At 41.2% G+C, this 21276-nt stretch overlaps 1 protein-coding gene across 1 annotated transcript in view; it reads right to left on the bottom strand.

Moving 5' to 3' along the window:
- Positions 1 to 21276, bottom strand: part of CSMD3 (CUB and Sushi multiple domains 3) — a 1052627-nt gene that overhangs the window by 153955 nt on the left and 877396 nt on the right. The window contains exons 46-47 of the mRNA XM_075270295.1: positions 12868 to 12948; positions 10775 to 10888 (exon numbers count right to left, since the gene is read on the bottom strand). Coding sequence (XP_075126396.1) covers positions 10775 to 10888; positions 12868 to 12948 — 195 coding nt within the window. The remainder of the gene's footprint in view (positions 1 to 10774; positions 10889 to 12867; positions 12949 to 21276) is intronic.

The following is a 21276-nucleotide window of genomic DNA, read 5'->3' as shown; positions in this document are numbered from 1 at the left end:
CGCACGGCCACTGCAGAGTTTCAAGGTTTCCTAAACATTTATGGCTTCCACTGCTTTCGGTGGCCAAAGCCCCTACCCCTCTCCATAGAGGCCCGCATGGAAGAACTCTCTCACTTGGAGCTTCATAAACACCATAAACACCGATCCATTCAGACTCAGTGGCATTCATTCACCAGACACCCTGCCTGGGTCCACCTTTGGGTTCCCCCACTTTACAACACCGATCCTATTTGACCCTTGGAGATTAAAGATTTTCTCTTTTGTCTTGATCAGTTGCCAACAGATATGACCATTCATACAGGAACCTTCTATGATCTGGAACTTGTTAGAAACTCAGCCATAATGTCTGTATTATGAACAGATTATCAGACAGGGACACTACATGTACAGAAGACCCTGATCAAAATAAGGAACGCATAGCTTGGTTTCTGACAAATGCCAGACCATAGACCAAATTTAAATATGTAAATTTAAACATGAACAAAAAACTTCAAGCATCATATCACAGGAAAATACTTCACAATCTACTTTCCTGCCCACACGACTTGTCCGGGAATCTCGTGGCAAGCACACGGACCCCATTATAGTCTATGGGGCCCATGTGCCTTCACTACAATTGCTTGCAAATGCGTTCAGTAGTCCGTTCAGGGGGTCCCCATGTAGACTCCTCGGATGGATTACCAAACACAGATGTGAACTGAGGGTAACTCATCTTCTGTGCCATAATACCCGCACACGGACAACCTCCCGGTTTGTCACAAGTAATGTTCTGCATTAATACCAGCAATGTACGTTGTCCCCATTGTAGAGATTTGTTTCCACTTCAACATTAGACTATTTTTCTATTTATCAGCGGACTATAAAAAACCTCACAAAATCCGTTGCGACTCAAGGCTATAAGGCTATAACACAGGAGAGGGGGACGTGCACTTTTTCTAGGCAGTGTAAATGTAACACAGTCAAAATCTTTTTATCTGTCTTGTTTGGTGAATTGTGATTAATCCTATCAGCAGATGTCTTGTGTAAATGGAGCTTGGTTCTGAACAAGCCTGAGTCATAAATGAGTATTTTTCTGCTAAAATTAATCCTAAACATTTCCATTCTTTCTTTTTAGCGAGAAAGTAAATCCAGTTGCTAGGCAATCTCTTATAGAGGATCTGTCTGCATTGTGTTGGATGCATTGTAAATATTATATGGTTTATACACTATCAGAATATAGAGAACCAAAGAGATACGAAAGCAAAGATATTTGTCAGTGACCCATCACTTGAGTTCGAAAGGTTGGATTTTCGATTTTTTTTATGATTTATTTTGTATGGTTTTATATGAATTTTTGTATGTTTTTTTTTCTTTTAAATTCTCAACAGCTCTATTTTTCTTATCTCCTATGTTCCAGAGACAGGTTTCAACTGGTGCTTTGGTTCTTCTAACTCCAGCTGCCAGCCCTATTTTATTGCTAAAGAACCCAACTTAACCCATATTGATCCATCGTTTTTGTCTGGTTGCCCATTGATAACGTGAGTCTTTCGGGCTATTTAAAGGGGCTCTATCAGCAAAATTATGCTGATAGAGCCCCACATATGCGTGAATATTCTCAATACTCTGTATGGCATTCAGCCAATCAACGCTGGTCTATGCATTCCTATGGGAAAAAGTCAGCTCCCGCATATCGCAAGCTGACAGGGATCCCGACCAGATAGAGCCCAAAACAGCTGGGTGAGTAACATTCCCACCTAAATAAAGGTAATCCCTGGCCAACCCTGCCTGTAGATCTGTCCCTGGCTCACAGTCACATAGTTCACAGTCTCATATGACCCAGATATTAAATCCACTATTCGTATAAATCGGAGGTCACCGTTACGTTTGCGTCTATGACCAGACACAGAATACGGACTGTGCCGCTAAGAGAACAGGGGTGGGAGACTTTCCCTGATGCTAAGGCGGCTAGTGTTCGCTCATCTCTATTACTGATCTACTGTATTTTAACTATTGAGGTTCAGCAACAATCCACCCACACGAGTGTATATCTGAATTATTTCATTTAACCATAGCTGGAGCTTAATAGTTAAACTCTATTAGTAGCACTACAAAAAGTTGCATTGTAGCCTTGTCCTTACTCAGATCTTCAGCAATCCTCAAGGAGAAGTTCCAGGTGAATCCATTCATATTTCATTTTTGGTTTATCTTAAAACTCAAAGTCTCTATCTTTATTTTGGAGCCAGAGAACATCTTCACAGCAACATTCTCAAAACTCAAAGAACATCTTAACCTAGATGAAAGTGGGGAAGTCTTCGAGGCTTTTCTATTCTCCAAGATTACCTTCTGACATTGATTTATACCAGATAATAGCAAAAAAACAGACCAACAAAGGTAATTGCACAGATCAAAGATTTGGTAGAAAACAGATGCCTTTATTCCAGAACAGATAGGACACAGGACGCGTTTCAGAGTATTTTGTACCCCTTTATCAAGTGTTTAAAGCACTTTTGCCATGTATAGCACGTCTCCGATACTGTCTCGATCTGACTCCCCAGATGACAATATGACGGAAGACGTCTCGGGAGCTGGACTGGACGCTACTTGTTGGCCCGTTTTTTTGCTATTATCTCTATACCCACCACCTGGTGTGACATAGGTTCTTCTGCGGTCCTACCCCTTGGATGTGATTGTGTCAAGGCGATCTGAGATTGTTGTGACCTACACAACCCCACAAGGAGAGGAGCCACTCTTTTGGTTTTCTTCTCTCTATTCCAAGTGATAATGCACTATACACTGCTCGGTGCATTTGTTTTTTGTTTCCTGCATTGATTTATACCCGTCAGCCTCCTGTTATGTTGCTTTCTCTGATGTTCCAGGACACTATGAATGTCTTTTCTAAGCAAAAAATCAGAGCTCCTTCCTGAGGATCATCCCTCCAATTGTGTCACACCTCCACTTCCATCAACCACCTCTTCTTCCTTAACAAACACTCCAAAAATACACTAAGACTAGAGCAAGGAGTGTTTAGCAAGGTTTTGTTGAATCTGCTGTACTTATTACTTTATGTTGAAGTTAGGACTTTTTAATAACTTTTGCTTTCTAGGTTGCAACGGAAGACTTTCTTTGTGATTTATCAGGCTGAACTCATTTGCAACCCTATACCTTGTTGAATTGTTTTGTTATGCTCGGTTTAATTATTTTTCTGTATTAGTTGATAATATTTGACCATGTTTGCTCCTACGCTACTTCTCCAACTCATATATATCCCTTCTAAGACGGCATCCCTGAGTCCTGTACCCAATCAGGACACATACTCGCACCCACAATTGTTCACTGCTCACATTCACTCCCCTCTTCCTTAGCACTGATTAGGACTACCTGCACTTTTTCTTCCTTTCTCGTGAAAGACTCATTTGCACATAGATTTCCACTCTAAACCTGTGCACTCTGGTCCATATATCCCTGTCCCCTTTCCACTACAAAGCCTGTTGTGATCTGATAATTATTACTTAGTGTGCTCATCTTCACGTAAAACCTTCTTCTAGCGGCTATATCTCCCCTTCTACCCCTCCCTCATATAGGTCAAATTTGGTTTACAGGACCACTTGTTACTTGATAGAGCCTTCCATCCTCAACATGGTCAGGAGACCTCTCTCCCCTCCCATTCATGATGCCTAACTTGTCATCTAATATGTCCAGCCTCTCACAAACTGCCATCACAGCTTTATCTTTCAACGTTAACGGGATGAACTCCCCAAATAAAAGGCATTGGATTATGAACCTCTCTAAGAAACTAGAGACAGATGTTTTAATGCTTCAGGAGACACACAAAAATTCCGGTGTTTCGATAGGGAATTTATCTAGGAAATCTTATTCTTCTGCAGGCCGTTCAATTCTTTTTTATTGCAATGAAGAGTAACTCTCCAAGACCTTGCATTGACTGCCATGGCCTGAATAAGATCACATTGAAGAACACTGTATATTGAAAACTTCACTGATCTCTGAGTTGTCTGACGGCATGAAAGGGACCCGCTGTTGTCCTTTTCTAAATTGGATCTCTGGGGAGTCTAAACTTGGATCAAGAACTGAGATGAGAGGAAGACTGCCTTCATTTCCCGTGATGGACAGTACAAATATTTGGTGATGTCTTTTGGTCTCTGCAATGTTCCAATGGTGTTTCAAAAGTACAACAAATAAATATTCTAGAGTAATACTATATATACTGTATATATCCGTATGTACTGTCCATGTTGATGATATTTTTATCAACTCCAAGTTTTTCTCTAAGAAACACCGGTTACATTTTCTATCAGTTTCATAACAGCTCTGTTAAAATTCTCTGTATGCATAATTCGAGAAATTTATGTTTGATAAATAGGTAGGGACATAGCTATAAGAGATGCAGAGATAGCAATCTCTACTGGGCCCTGGAGCCAAGCAAAAGCCCCAAGGCTTTTCTACAATATAACTAAACACCAGCATAATAAATAGCACATGGTAAGTAGGGACCAGCCACATATTTTGCCTCAAGGGTCAGGAGATTCAAGTTGTGCCTCTGTAAACTTTTTTTGGCTAAATAATCTCAGCAGGTCTTTGAAAAGGTCTCAGATATCCAGTGTAGACCTCTATCACCGGGCCTTCCAAAGATTGATTGAGTATGCCAACTATTATTGATAGGTCTTCCAAAACTAGGTAGTGTCTTCTCTCCCAACTTTGACCGAGAAGGGTGCTGTTGAATCTGGGCAACATATATGGTTAAGGCCTTCAACCACCTCAAATCCCATTGTTCTACCTGGAACCTGTCAGGGAAAGTTGTTAATTCCAAAATGGATTTAAGGGTAAAAACTTTTGAGATTCTGTAGACCACACACTACCATCTAGAAAGAGCCATACCAGTGGCAACTTAGTGGATTTAGTTCTCTGTTGATAAACGCAATGACTAATACAGTATATTATAATAACAAGGTATAGCCTATTCAGCTCATAAACGATAGGTTACATTTGCAGAATACTCGGCTATGAGAAGTTTTGGGTTTTCATGGATTTACTGACTTTTTCCCATTTGGTGGAACCATGCGGAAACTTTGATTATTTTGAAAAAACGGAAATTAACTATATTTACAAAAAGGCTACATTTTTTGTCAAACATTGAACAAGCTTTATGTGCATGAAGTCTCTTTTCTGATAAACCTGCCATTCCTTATGCCTATTTTAAGAATATTTTAGTCAGTGTTAAGCAGGCTGACACTAATAGAAGAAGATACAATTATACTTAACGAATGAGGAATTAATTGAAATTTCGCACCTACGTTTAATTTGGACACAAAATATACAGGCATTGGTGAGTCCACTGGAAATAACTTTGTCATACAGTAATTTCTATGTGAAATATCAAACTTTTTAACTGCTTGTCTGATGCGGTCACAACCTAATATGGGAACGAGCAATAGATTATGCTTGGCATATTTCCTCCAAGCTACAGAAAGAAACAAGTTTAATGAGGTTATAAATTATAGAATATAGAGATATTCTGCATCATGAGACGTAGCACAGAAATATACTTTAAAGGTGTTTTAATAAGTAGACACCAGGCGCCCTATTAACTTTCCCTTTCACATTTCCTTGTTTCAAGGAGTTGTCTTATTTCGTCAATCCGTTTTCTTAATATAGTCTAATAATTAGAGATGAGCGAGTAGTATTCGAGCAAGTAGTATTCGATCGAGTAGGTATTCGATCGAATACTATGGTATTCGAAATACTCGCTGTTCGAATGGAAAAGTTTGATGCAGAACCAGCATTGATTGGCCGAATGCTATACAGTCGGCCAATCAACGCTGGTTCTTCTCCTACCTTTAGAAGTCTTCTCCGTGCAGCTTCTCCGCGGTGTCTTCCGGCTCTGAATTCACTCTGCCAGGCATCGGGCCTGGGCATAGCCGACTGCGCATGCCCGCTTGTAGTGCGGACATGCGCAGTCGGCTCTGCCCAGGCCCGATGCCTGGCAGAGTGAATTCAAAGCCGGAAGATGCCGCGAGGACGCTGCATGGAGAAGACTTCTCGGAGGATCCAGCCCGACCCTCACTCGTGGACTTGGTAAGTATAATTTGATTGAACGTTGCCTACCTCTGAAACGAGCATTCCCCCCCCATAGACTATAATAGGGTTCGATATTCGATTCAAGTAGTCGAATATTGAAGGGCTACTCGAAACGAATATCGAACCTCAAACATTTTACTGTTTGATCATCTCTACTAATGATCAGGATCATCGGGTATCATTGTAAGAATTTAGGAATGTCTACTAAATGTGGTAATTGTAGTGATTCATTCTTTCTTTAAGTGTTCCAAAGGGAGTCAATGGGATGGTAGCGTTGATATGATACGGCACCGGGAGCATAAGCTCTAAGTCTTTTGTCTTGTGGTTGCAGCTATCACTACATTTAACTTTACCTGTAACTTTGTATTTACTACAATATTCCATGGATATCTAAAATTTTAACAACTAAGTTTGAGCGATCGGGATCAGGAAAGATTAGATCCCAATTGGCAATCGAGCAAATTTCATGATCACGATCGGGATCGGCTGGAAAATGATTGGAAATCGGATTTTGAAATCTCAAGATCGGTTCAACCCTACTGTATATATAATATACAATTAGGGTTGAGCGATCGGGAAAGATCAGATCCCGATCAGCGATCGAGTAAATTTCACGATCGGGATCGGCTGGAAAATGATCGGAAATTGGATTTTAAAATCGATCCTGAAGTCTCAAGATCAGCTCAACCCTATTAACAACTTATGATGGGGGGCAAGGTGGGGATAACAGCTCACGATGGGGGATATTTATTATAACAGAAATTTTTATGCCAACGTCATATGGGTTGGTTCTACTGCAAAATGTCCATAGTGGACAGTTGACAACGGATCCAACTGGTGGTCTACGGTTTCAACCTTTACAACACAAAGGCCAAAAACCGCAGCCAAATGCGTAGCAATTATTCCCATGATGTATGCAGGTTCACTTCCAATCCACTACACAGCCACTCTATTTTGATATTTGTTAATGCAGCCTACTTAACCCTTCCGTACCTAGCTTTATGGTCAGCTTTGATGACATTTTCAGCAAATTTATTAGACATTGTACAATGTTTAATAAATTTGCAAGTAGAAAAACAAATAGACATCAGCTCATTGATCCTTGGTGCAGGTAATGTAAGATTTTTGGATGATGCAAGAACAACATAGCTGGGTCAGACTACGGGCAAAACAACAATCCTAATGGTTAAAATTTTTCTGTAATCTACAAAAGATAACAATAATACTCTCTAAAATAGAGATGTGCCCATCCACACAATGCAGGCTTAGGAATTCTGAATCAATACACACTTCTTCCTCATAGCTATCCTCAGAGTTATGAGGATGAATCGTTTCTCGATCTAAAATGCGTAAGCCTGCATTGTTTAGATGTGCACATCACAATTTTCATCTATTTTTACATGTTTAGAAGAAATGACTTTTCTTTATAACTTCTGCAGCTACCGGAGGAATCTTCACTATTGGGATTATTAATAAATTTGCCATATATTTATCTGTTATATGTTAGAGATGGGCAAATCGTTTCCTACGGAGCCATATTTGACCAAAATATTCCAAATTTGTCAGATGTCACAGAAGAGCACCAGATGTAACAAGGAAAGTGCAGGCGGCCTAAAAGAGGCAATGGAAGGTGAATATGAAGGGTTTTTTTATTTATCTTTTACACCGCACCCTTATTATAATATGAGGTTTGAAAAGACTCTAGAGTATAATAAGGCCACTTTCACATTGGCATAACGTCAGCTGTGTGTCTTAAAGAGCTAGAAATTGGATAAATAGGTTCCTAGGAGCCGTAATAATGTTCTACCCAGGAGCCATGACAGTATTCCACTCTATATTTTATAGATAGGTTCCTAGGAGCCCTGACAGTATCCTACACTATGTTTTATAGACAGGTTCCTAGGAGTCCTGACAGTGTTCTACACTATATTTTATAGATAGGTTCCTAGGAGCCCTGACAGTGTTCTACACTATGCTTTATAGATAGGTTCCTAGGAGTCCTGACAGTGTTCTACACTATGTTTTATAGATAGGTTCCTAGGAGCCCTGGCAGTGTTCTACACTATGTTTTATAGATAGGTTCCTAGGAGCCCTGACAGTATTCTACACTATGTTTTGTAGATAGGTTCCTAGGAGCCCTGACAGTGTCCTACACTATGTTTTATAGATAGGTTCCTAGGAGTCCTGACAGTATTCTACACTATGTTTCATAGATAGGTTCCTAGGAGCTCTGAAAGTGTTATACACTATGTTTTATAGATAGGTTCCTAGGAGCCCTGACAGTGTCATACACTATGTTTTATAGATAGGTTCCTAGGAGCCCTGACCGTGTCATACACTGTTTTATAGATAAGGCCCCTCGGATTCTGCATTTTATAATGGAGTTGTGGGATTAGAAATACCCCTTCAACACTTTCTTACATTTCTTTAAGGTGTTCCATGTAATATAATACATTCTCCGTAAATAAGTAATATCTTAGTGTATTATTAAAAAGTAGCTAGACATAGATTGTGCGGTTCCCAAGCTGCGTGCCATTACTTTGACCTCTGTATTATTTTGGCCTTAATTCAAAATTGTATATAAAACATTTATTTTTTGCGAAAAATTCACCGAAGATTATCAGATAAACAAAATAATGTAATTAGTTTGTGCTGCCAATTTTACATATTAATCCGCTGCTAATTGACTGCGGAATATAAATGGTCCTGGTATGAGTCCTCCTGAAGAATAATACAGAATTATAAAGGATTTAGGTGCTGCACAACGAGAGCACACACGTGTAGTCATAGCATCAGCCGCTCCTACTTAGACTACTTATATTAACATAATATCATAATATAATTAGAATTGTTTCTGCTATTTTAATTTTTCTTCCATTATCTGTTAGGATAATGTCGTCCTTGGCAAAGCTATGACAACAGGGAAAAACACACTTGTCAATAAAAATGTAATTATTGTTTTTTTACTATCTCCGCACTTGACTGCAAAAAGTAAGGATATATTCACATGTGACAGATTCTTTGTCATTGTTCTAGTCAACTAAATTAGATTCTGCAAGAAATCTGTCAAATGTTAAAGGGAGCCTACTACTACAGATGAGCGAATAGTATTCGCAACTGCAGTTTCGAATACCTCACTCCATAGGAATGAATGGGAGCGGCTGCGCGCCGGCCGGTGCTTAACCTCTTGCAGTTCGCCCGCTCCCGTACATTGTTATGGGAGCGAGGTATTCGAAACACTATTATGCCCTATAATGGCCCTTACACACACACACACACACATTATTTTGCACAATAGTGGCCCCTTAACACAGTATTATGCCCCAGAGCAGCCCCTGCACACATTATTATGCCCCATAGTGGCCCCATCACCCAGTATTATGCCCGATTTTGGACCACCCATGAACAATTATTATACTCTGGGATCTTTTCACACCCCAGAGTATAATGTTACTTACCTCTCCTGGGTTTCGTTGCACTCCCCGCTGATCTATTAAATTTTGGAACAGATGTCACCTTACCCAGGTCAGCATCACGATGCATAATGATGCTGGCCTGAGCCACATGATGCCTGATATGTTACCAAATAAGCCAAAAGCCTTCCAGAGCGCAGGATAGGTAAGTAACAGTGTTTTTTTATGTCGTTTCACCCTGCCCAACGACCATTATACTCCAGGGTCTGAAAAGACCCCGCAGTATAATGATAGCAGTGTTTGTGGGGTACGCGGGCCCGTGGCCTTACTTACCGATCCCCACTCCTTATCACAGCCACAAAAGGGGAAGCACATTAGGCAGTGAACAGGAGCAAGGACCGGTAAGTAAATAGGGCTGTTACCTGATGAGGTTAAAAAAACACATCACATCAAACCCCCTAATGTCTCGGGCCCTGTGGCAGCCGCTACCGTTGCTACCCTGGTAGTTATGTAGTTACGCCCTTGCCTTTACAGAAAAGCCAATGGATGTCTTGTGCTTTTGTTAGAAATGTTCTCACTTCTTTGGAAGGAGTTTATAATAACATCTCATGGCTATTTAGATAGCTGATCAGCGAGGGTCCCCTGAGAGTCAGGGGGGAGGTCATCAATAAAAAAGACCTGGACAACCCCTTTAAAATCTTATTTTGACTTGATATGTTTGGTGTTCCAAAACAGATTACCATTTTTCCTATATAGTTATATCTTCAAGTTATAATATTTTCCACGTTCAATGGTTGTCCTAGAACCCTTAAATATTGTAACAACTTCTGCATTACAATATCCCCCTACCCAGTAATTATATCACATGACTTTACTACCATCATTACCCCCTATAGTATATATGGCTTATATAGACATACACTTATTTATTGGTACCGTCCTTATTTATGCCCACCTCATACAACATGTGGGCTGAGATTTGTTATGATTTAATTAAACAAAAAATGTTGCTCTTCGCTGTCAATTTTTCCTTGGACGTGTCAAAATAATTATTAGGATTTCAAGGTGGCATTTGTTAACAAGTTACAGGACCATATGGTTATCTGAAAAGACATCTGCTTTATTATCCTGTGTGCGGTGTTTTGCAAATAATATTTAACTAACTCATTTATGAAATCCGTTCCTAATGGCGTTGCGTTCATTGACTGAGTCACAACATGACGTGCCATTTACCACCGACTCACATATGTGGGCAAGGTTATATTCTAGTCAAAAAATATTGTAGAAACCTTGGCATGAAGGAGGCGATCCATCCATCTGAAGCCGCTCGCCGAGCCGGCAGGTTAGAATCTCGTTGCCGACTAAGGTAAAACCTGGTATACACTGATAGCGAATTATGTCCCCTATTGGAAGAGATGAGAAACAACATAAAACATGGCATTATGCAACTACTGTATACTAATGTAACAATGTCGAAGAGCGACCTGTAATTGTTTATATGTACAAGTTACAAATACGTGTTAGACTTTCAGATTTTGATAGTACTGTACATTCTAGTAGGTTTATGTGTACCAGCAAGCCATGAGGCGGCTTCCACAAAGGGCACAAGGAAGGAGGTACCGTACAACATCTTATGCTACAGATTTTATTTAACAAATTATTATTCTGTATTTTCTCTTAAATAAAATAATCAATTTTAAAGGCCACATTGAAAGTACAGAGCAGTCTGTAATATATTAATTTATGGAGACGGATTCACCAAATAGATTGATATGTATACATGGGAAAACAAATTGGTAGACGATCATATATTCACATAATTTTCTTCCTATTGTGGGCTGAGGTTATCAGTGATTGTCAGTTTCACGTCAAAGTATATAGATACATGTGAGCATACAAGGAAGGTTTTCAATCTCTAGACAAGACCACCCACTGGACTCCTAAGCAGGGAATGAATAAATAATAAGATCTATTGAATATATTTGCATAAAACTATATATCAATTAACTCCACAACTCCTGCTTTTAATAAGATGCTGGTAGATCAGACAGAATGTGCAATGAGACAGATTCCCTTTAAGTCATCACATGAAAAGTTCTAGAATCATTTCAAAGATAATATTGTAATAATCACTTTGTAACGTGAACGTTTCAGATCAAGTCGGAGGCTCTCAATATATTCTCGGCATACTGCAGTTTCTAATATTCTATGTACGGAGCCCAATTTAAAGGAAACCTGTCAGTTATTTGGGGAACTGAACCACAAACAGTTCCTTATGGTCCATTGTCCATGGCCACAATTAAAGTAAAACAAACTGAAAGCACGGAGTATTAGATGATGGATATTTGGGACATAAGGACTATGGTCTATAAGGACCTGTTGGTGGCTTAGTGTCCTAAATAGTCCCAACAGGTTTCCTTTACGGCCACATTTACTATAGAGATGCAACTGATATGAAGAGAGAGGCCACACAATAGTTTCATTGATTTCTTATATAAAAAAAAAATAAAATAAAATAAAAAAAATCAGTGTTCCTTCCTAAATTGGGTGCACTGTTAAGGGAAGAAGTTAAAAAAAACATGCCAATGAATATGTAGGCTTAGGTAATTTTCACACTGCAGTATTTAATGGCGATGTGACATCACACAGCAGCATTAAATTCATGTGAATGGGGGCAATCTATTGTCATAGGTCGTCAAAATATAGGTCATGTCCTATTTTTGCCCGTTTTCATGGATCTCGTCATGTATTGTAATGTATGGGGGAATCCATGCAAGACAACCATCAAAAATTTATATTTTTCATGGCTGTTTTGCACCTTAGTCTTCTGAACATAGCCCTAGGCTTGGGCTAAATGATGACTCATGTCACATGAAATCAGTCAACTTGCCGCACACCTTATATCCCATGTAGCCCTAGGCTTTCCTGTTTCCAAAGATTGGAATTTTTATCTCCCACATTCCCAGAGCGTACAGCTTATTTGGAACATTGGCAGGGTTGTCCATGCTACATAGCCTTAAAACAAGAGGATGGAGGACTAAGAACAAGCCTTTGGAGGTTGGAGGAGTTGTGTGTGTACGACAACATTTTTTTGATTAATCTGATTGTGGGATCGAAGGACCCTTTGACGTCTGCACCACACTTTCTAAATTTGTGAGTGTGCGGCACCATTGCCTTTTTTTCATTGGAGGTTGGAGGAGTCATTGGAGATATCTTTGGAGATTGAAGGTGTCATTGGAGGATAGAGGTGTCACCATGTCAAATAGAACCATTTTTAATTCTTGCGACGAGCCCACCATTTTTCTATGTAGATGCAAGAGTCGATACCTTTTCTTAAACAATCTCCATATTAATGTTAAAAACACATAAAGGATTGGGTTACCTATTTCAAATTCATCATCTTCTGCCAGTATTTCTGAATTCAGGACAGGGGCAGGAGACTGGCAAATTCGCAACTGGTAAGCTGTAAAAACAAAAATATTTGATAAATTCATATACCAAAAAAATTACATTATTGTTATTTACTAGATATGAGCGAACACTAAAATATACGAGGTTCGAAATCTGATTCAAACAGCCGCACACTGTTCGGCTGTTCGAACGGATTTCGAACCCCATTATAGTATATGGGGGGAAATACTTGTTTCAGGGGTACGCAAAATTCGATAAAATTATACTTACCAAGTGATGGTCGGGCTGGATTCCCCTTGAAGTCTTCTCCTGGCGCAGCACCCCCGCGGCGTCTTCCGGCTGGAATTCACTCTGCCTAGGCATCGGGGCCTAGGCAGAGCCAACTGCGCATGTGCGGACATGCGCAATCGGCTCTGCCTGGCCCGACGCCTGAGCAGAGCCGACTGCGCATGCGACGGCATGCCCGCGCAGTCAGCTCTGCCTAGGCCGGATGCCTAGGCAGAGTGAATTCCAGCCGGAAGACGCCGCGGGGACGCTGCACGGAGAAGACTTCTAAAGGTAAGAGAACCTTAAACTTCGAACAGCTAGTAGTGTTCGATCGAGTACGAGTATTTCGAATACCGAAGTATTCGATCGAACACCTACTCGATCGAACACTACTCGCTCATCTCTATTAATTATATTATATATATGCATATTTAATCTGCTTATATTGATCGAATGGGTAAATATATGGGATCCACAAGCAGAAACCTTCAAACTAGAAGTTGTCTTTTTGTATTCTTGGCTTTGGTTTTCAGACCTGCAAGCCACCATGCTACCAAATGTCCTGAAAATCTATCTCAAAACAGATATGTTGCATAACACTGCAAGGAAGCATGAACCCATAAAAGATCTGTTATCGAAAAACTTGAAAATTGAACATTTTGACCTTTCCACTTTAAATTTTTTTTTTAAGTACCTCTAAAGCTTTCCAAACTATTAAGAAAACGTACAATGTGTCCACCACAGGTTTTACGTGTGTGCAGCATTAGAGGTGTCGGACTGCTTATCTTGGTGTCCCTACATATGTCGTTGAGTAATGCACGTGATCCACCACAAGAGAAATTGGACCCCTAATACCAATTTAATTTGTCATGAAAAATCACCAAATTGATTACATTCACAGTGAACTGAGAAATACGTTGGCATCTGTAATCTTTGAATACCTAATTCGAAACTTGGACACTGCTCACATTAATTTCACAAAGCATTTTCTCTATTTGAAAAGAATCCAATTTGTATAATTTTTTGGACACGGTGACCCTTTTAAATAGAACATATGTTTTGTGCAGACACAAATTTCACATCCAGGGGATGAGGGGTTGCTGAAAATTGTCTACACTTTCATTAAAATGTATGAAGCTCCTAGATGAGCCAGAAAATGATTCGAAAAGTGTCAAGAATTCATAAAAAATAACAATTCGATGTGGAAGGAGTTTAGGTCTGTATTGCAGTAAATACATCAAAGAGAATAAATTAGTATTAGGTGCAACTTCACCAACTATTGACCATGGGTATGTTTTTGTCTCTCACCACTTGAGAAAAATATAATGGGTTATGGCCTCTAGATTTTAAGGACACGTTGATCCAGGGTTTTTATACTGACTGCCAGTTTGGAGTCGGGAAGGAATTTTTTTCCCCTGAAATAGGGCAATTGGCATGAGCCTCATGGGGGTTTTGCCTTCCCCTGGATCAACACTGTAGGGATTGTAGAGTTATAGGTTGGACTTGATGGACTAATGTCTTTATCCAACCTCATCTACTATGTAACCACTTATTTTCCATTGATATATTCAATGTTAATAATCAGGAGACGTTAGTGTTCGCTCTAATACTAGGGTCACATTAGTGTTCGGCTTTCTGTTCTTCGGGATCCTAAGTGGACCCTAATCCACTTAAAAAGTGGTTACACGCAGAAACTCATGGACCCTATAGACTATGATGAGGTCCACCAGGTTTCCACCTGAAAAATTGCGGAGAGAAAAGCTCTGCTTGCAGTCTCCCAACAAAGTTCGAACACTGGTGTGAATTCAGCCCAAAACAGATGAGAGTAGTTTTGAGGTCTCTTTAGTGCACAACCCTTTTTTGTGCCAAAAATGTTCCCCAGGACCGCAGCGAGACATGCAGGATGAGAGGGGATGTGGTGATGATGGTCACTGGGATGTTGAGCCATGCCGACTCCAGTGCCGTGGCCAGCTGCGCTAGGTTATGCGGTTGAGCATCCATGGCACGAACAACCCGATTGAGGTGGTCCCACAGATTCTCGATTGGGTTCAAGTCTGGAGAATTTGCTGGCCAAGGGAGTAAACTCATCCTGGTGCTCCTCGAACCACTCACGTACACTGCGAGCTTTATGACACATCGCATTGTCCTGCTGGTAGATGTCATCATCCTGAGGAAAAACATTTCGCATGTAGGGGTGAACATAGTCCGCAAGGATAGATGCATACTTGTGTTGGTCCATCGTGCCTTCCACAATGATGAGTGCACGCAGATGGCTGATGACACGTGCCTTCTGCCATTGGTTATTTAACGTTGACCTCAAAAGTAGGCGGTGGTCACATTAATATGACTGGACTGTGTATAAAAGTTGGAAAAAAAATGCAGAAACCAAGGTAGGCTGGGGAGACACTAGCTTGACAAATTTAATATCGCTCATGGCAGAAAACTGGCATGAACTTTACCAAAATCTAAGCCAATCCATGACTGGCATAGATTAAATTTTTGGTGCACAAGGTCCCCCCATGCTTACCTACAATATTAACAAATTGGAGCCTCTCATTAATTAAGGTGCATCTCACACCAATGGGAAATTGGTTAAGACTGACCTATGAAAGACCCATCTTAATAAATCCTTCCCCATGGGTAAAGATGTCTCCTTATCTTTCATCAAAATTTAATAATGGGGTTTTACAAGATTATAAACCATGACTGCTATCTTCTCAGAAAGAGTCGTCACATCTGATGTTATGTGGCCATGCCGCAGCTCAGTCCAATTACATTTATTCTGAAAGAAAGCAGCCATGTTTTCTAATCCTTGAAAACCCCCCTAAGGACTAGATTTTCTCAAATATGCAGTTAATACACCATCACAAAATGACATCAAAACTCTCAGTGGACTGAACTTCACAGGGAGACCAGACATAGATACATAGATATAGCCTATGGTCACCTTTAGAGATGAGCGAACAGTAAAATGTCCGAGATTCGATATTCGTTTTGAGTAGCCCCTCAATATTCGACTACTCGAATTGAATATCGAACCCCATTATAGTCTATGGGGGGAAAATGCTCATTTCAGGGGTAGGCAATGTTCGATCAAATTATACTTACCAAGTCCATGAGTGAGGGTTGGGCTGGATCCTCCGAGCAGTCTTCTCTTTGCAGCGTCCCCGCGGCATCTTCCGGCTGTTCATTCACTCTGCCAGGCATCGGGCCTGGGCAGAGCCAACTGCGCAAGCCCGGAATACAAGCGGACATGCGCAGTCGGCTCTGCCCAGCCCCGATGCCTGACAGAGTGAATGAAGAGCCGGAAGATGCCGCAGGGAAGCTGCACAGAGAAGACTTCTAAAGGTAGGAGAAGAACCAGCATTGATTGGCTGACTGTATAGCATTCGGCCAATCAATGCTGGTTCTGCATCAAACTTTTACATTCAAACAGCGAGTGGTACTCGATCGAGTACGAGTATTTTGAATACCGTAGTATTCGATTGACTACCTACTCGATCGAGTACTACTCGCTCATCTCTAGTCACCTTGCACCTCTCATCTCCGGACATACAGGGCAGTCGGAAAGGTAAGAAAGGACATGTCTGTGTGTATATATATATATATATATATATATATATATATATATATAACCATGCAGAAGATTTTTCTTACATAAATCTTTCTTAAGATTTGTATTCTTCTCCATCAGTAAAAAAAAAAAAAAAAAAAAAAAAAGTGTTAACTGTGAACAACTTCTAAGATATTTAGACAGATGGGCCAAAAACTCACAGTTTGTACAAAACACGATGAATTACTGGGAAAGAAGAATTTCCTCAACGCTAAGCTCTATAGGTTACTCTACAGGGAAATAGAGATGTAGACTTATCAGTTGACATGACTGTGGTCGGAAAAAAAATCTCAAAGTGACGGAGTAATGAGCTTTCCTTTGTTAATTCTGAACAGTAAAGAGACTTGTTGGAGGATCTTTCTAAAGTTTATTGAGCTTTTAATGTTAATGTCAAATTTATTACTAAGAATGCAAGTACGGTTAACAATGACGATAATAACTACAGAGATGTGAGATATTCTTTTATGAACAATTGTCCTAAATGTGACCTGAGCTATGCAGGATTATGGCGCTGTTTATGGTTATGTCGGCCATTCGGAAACTTTGAAGGTTAATTTAAGATCTTACCCAAGTACTTTATAATGTGTTATGTATCGATAAACCATGGCTCTTAATTTTTCATGGGTAACCTGATGGCATAAGGTTAGATAAAGATTCTAAACACATTCAATAATACATTTTATTTTAGTAAAAAATTCCAGACTTTGGATATCTAATGACCCTCTACAACATCTACACATCTAAAATCTAGTTTGGTAATGGAATTACTAGATATATGGGAAATTAATTCTTCTAAGAAGGAAAAATGGAAGATAACTAGAGATGAGCGAACAGTGTTCTATCGAACACATGTTCGATCGGATATCAGGGTGTTCGCCATGTTCGAATCGAATCGAACACCACGTGGTAAAGTGCGCCAAAATTCGATTCCCCTCCCACCTTCCCTGGCGCCTTTTTTGCACCAATAACAGCGCAGGGGAGGTGGGACAGGAACTACGACACTGGGGGCATTGAAAAAAATTGGAAAAAGTCATTGGCTGCCGAAATCAGGTGACCTCCATTTTAGACGAATAGTGGATTTCAAATCCGGGTCCTATGAGAATGTGAACTTTGTGACTATGAGACAGGGATAGCTGTACAGGCAGGGATAGCTAGGGATAACCTTTATTTAGGGGGGAATGTTATTAAAAATAACTTTTTGGGGCTCTATCGGGTGTGTAATTGTGATTTTTGTGAGATAAACTTTTTCCCATAGGGATGCATTGGCCAGCACTGATTGGCCGAATTCCGTACTCTGGCCAATCAGTGCTGGCCAATGCATTCTATTAGCTTGATGAAGCAGAGTGTGCACAAGGGTTCAAGCGCACCCTCGGCTCTGATGTAGCAGAGCCGAGGCTGCACAAGGGTTCAAGCGCACCCTCGGCTCTGATGTAGGAGAGCCGAGGGTGCACTTGAACCCTTGTGCACCCTCAGCTCTGCTACATCAGAGCCGAGGGTGCGCTTGAACCCTTGTGCACACTCTGCTTCATCAAGCTAATAGAATGCATTGGCCAGCGCTGATTGGCCAATGTATTCTATTAGCCTGATGAAGTAGAGCTGAATGTGTGTGCTAAGCACACACATTCAGCTCTACTTCATCGGGCTAATAGAATGCATTGGCCAGCGCTGATTGGCCAGAGTACGGAACTCGACCAATCAGCGCTGGCTCTGCTGGAGGAGGCGGAGTCTAAGATCGCTCCACACCAGTCTCCATTCAGGTCCGACCTTAGACTCCGCCTCCTCCGGCAGAGCCAGCGCTGATTGGCCGAAGGTTGGCCAATGCATTCCTATGCGAATGCAGACTTAGCAGTGCTGAGTCAGTTTTGCTCAACTACACATCTGATGCACACTCGGCACTGCTACATCAGATGTAGCAATCTGATGTAGCAGAGCCGAGGGTGCACTAGAACCCCTGTGCAAACTCAGTTCACGCTAATAGAATGCATTGGCCAGCGCTGATTGGCCAATGCATTCTATTAGCCCGATGAAGTAGAGCTGAATGTGTGTGCTAAGCACACACATTCAGCACTGCTTCATCACGCCAATACAATGCATTAGCCAGTGCTGATTGGCCAGAGTACGGAATTCGGCCAATCAGCGCTGGCTCTGCTGGAGGAGGCGGAGTCTAAGATCGCTCCACACCAGTCTCCATTCAGGTCCGACCTTAGACTCCGCCTCCTCCAGCAGAGCCAGCGCTGATTGGCCGAATTCCGTACTCTGGCCAATCAGCACTGGCTAATGCATTGTATTGGCGTGATGAAGCAGTGCTGAATGTGTGTGCTTAGCACACACATTCAGCTCTACTTCATCGGGCTAATAGAATGCATTGGCCAGCGCTGATTGGCCGAATTCCGTACTCTGGCCAATCAGCACTGGCTAATGCATTGTATTGGCGTGATGAAGCAGTGCTGAATGTGTGTGCTTAGCACACACATTCAGCTCTACTTCATCGGGCTAATAGAATGCATTGGCCAATCAGCGCTGGCCAATGCATTCTATTAGCGTGAACTGAGTTTGCACAGGGGTTCTAGTGCACCCTCGGCTCTGCTACATCAGATTGCTACATCTGATGTAGCAGTGCCGAGTGTGCATCAGATGTGTAGTTGAGCAAAACTGACTCAGCACTGCTAAGTCTCTGCATTCGCATAGGAATGCATTGGCCAGCCTTCGGCCAATCAGCGCTGGCTCTGCCGGAGGAGGCGGAGTCTAAGGTCGGACCTGAATGGAGACTGGTGTGGAGCGATCTTAGACTCCGCCTCCTCCAGCAGAGCCAGCGCTGATTGGTCGAGTTCCGTACTCTGGCCAATCAGCACTGGCCAATGCATTTCTATGGGGAAAAGTTAGCTTGCGAAAATCGCAAACTGACAGGGATTTCCATGAAATAAAGTGACTTTTATGCCCCCAGACATGCTTCCCCTGCTGTCCCAGTGTCATTCCAGGGTGTTGGTATCATTTCCTGGGGTGTCATAGTGGACTTGGTGACCCTCCAGACACGAATTTGGGTTTCCCCCTTAACGAGTTTATGTTCCCCATAGACTATAATGGGGTTCGAAACCCATTCGAACACTCGAACAGTGAGCGGCTGTTCGAATCGAATTTCGAACCTCGAACATTTTAGTGTTCGCTCATCTCTAAAGATAACCATGTCATTTATTGAAAAAAAAACAACAAATAATGCCAGGGTCACATCTGCACTGGACTCTCCTTGGTTTGGGTCCCCCGATGGACCCAAAGATGGAGAACCAGAGCGTTAAAACAGTGGTTACTAGAGATGAGCGAGTAGTACTCGATCGAGTAGGTATTCGATCGAATACTACGGTATTCGAAATACTCGTACTCGATCGAGTACCACTCGCTATTCGAATGGAAAAGTTTGATGCAGAACCAGCATTTATTGGCCGAATGCTATACAGTCGGCCAATCAACGCTTGTAGTGCGGACATGCGCCACACCCAACTTTGGAAAATTGGCAAGTCCAGTGCAAAAATCTCACTTCTGACTATCTTAGCCACTGGCAAATGTCAAGAAGAGGAGCCGACATAGCACACCTGTACAATGGTTCCAGAGTGCCAGCTACAGAGTACAGGTAACGGTGATGAAATTCAACCACCGAACACAGAGCTCCTTATGAGGCCTCATAACTAACTCTGTGTCACAGGGTGGTATGTTCAATGGGTACATCTTGTCACTGTTACCTGCGCAATATTGATGCCAGTCCTGACCACTTCAGTATAAATGGGTCTGGGTAGTGTATAGTCGGGGCAAACAGTTACCCTAAGGTCCAGTGGCCTGATGAAGATTCTGGAATGGCATTGAAACGCGTTGCCTATACTTTGTCCCTTTGCAACCACTTAAATCGTGTTATTATTTAAGTCCCCGTAGGAACAGCAGTGCTCACTGAAATTTTCCAAGTTTTTCATTTTTACTTCTTTATAATACTACCACCTACACCATAGGGGGGTCTTTGGGTAAGAGCTGCAGCTGATCTACTCCATATTACCCATACAGTGACCTATGAGCACCAGGTTCCATTTTTTCTGCGTATGCTGTACCTTTTAGAATAATTATCTTATTATATATTTCTATACATATACAATTAGACACTTTGTTAATAACAGCAGAAGGTGCGAAGAACAAAGGTTGGTAAATAATCACAGCCAACACAAAACTATTATTCTAATTACAATGTACCCTTTTATCTGCACGTAACATAACTCTATTAAGTCCTGTTATAATTAGCAAAATGTGCATTCTAACATAAGGGGCAATTTTATACATAACTGTATATTGTTAGAGATGTCTTTAAGTTTTGAAGCATCACTCATTATTTCCATTAACTTCACCAGGTATACATAAATGCGTAGAATAATTGTACTCAATGGCCGTAGCACTAAAGTGCACAATTATTTGTATCAAACGGGTTGACATTAAAAGGAGTCACTAGAACAGGGATCAGCAACC

This window comes from Leptodactylus fuscus, chromosome 4 (genome assembly GCF_031893055.1).
Source record: "Leptodactylus fuscus isolate aLepFus1 chromosome 4, aLepFus1.hap2, whole genome shotgun sequence".
NCBI lineage: Eukaryota > Metazoa > Chordata > Amphibia > Anura > Leptodactylidae > Leptodactylus > Leptodactylus fuscus.
This window is presented reverse-complemented; position numbering and strand designations above follow the sequence as displayed.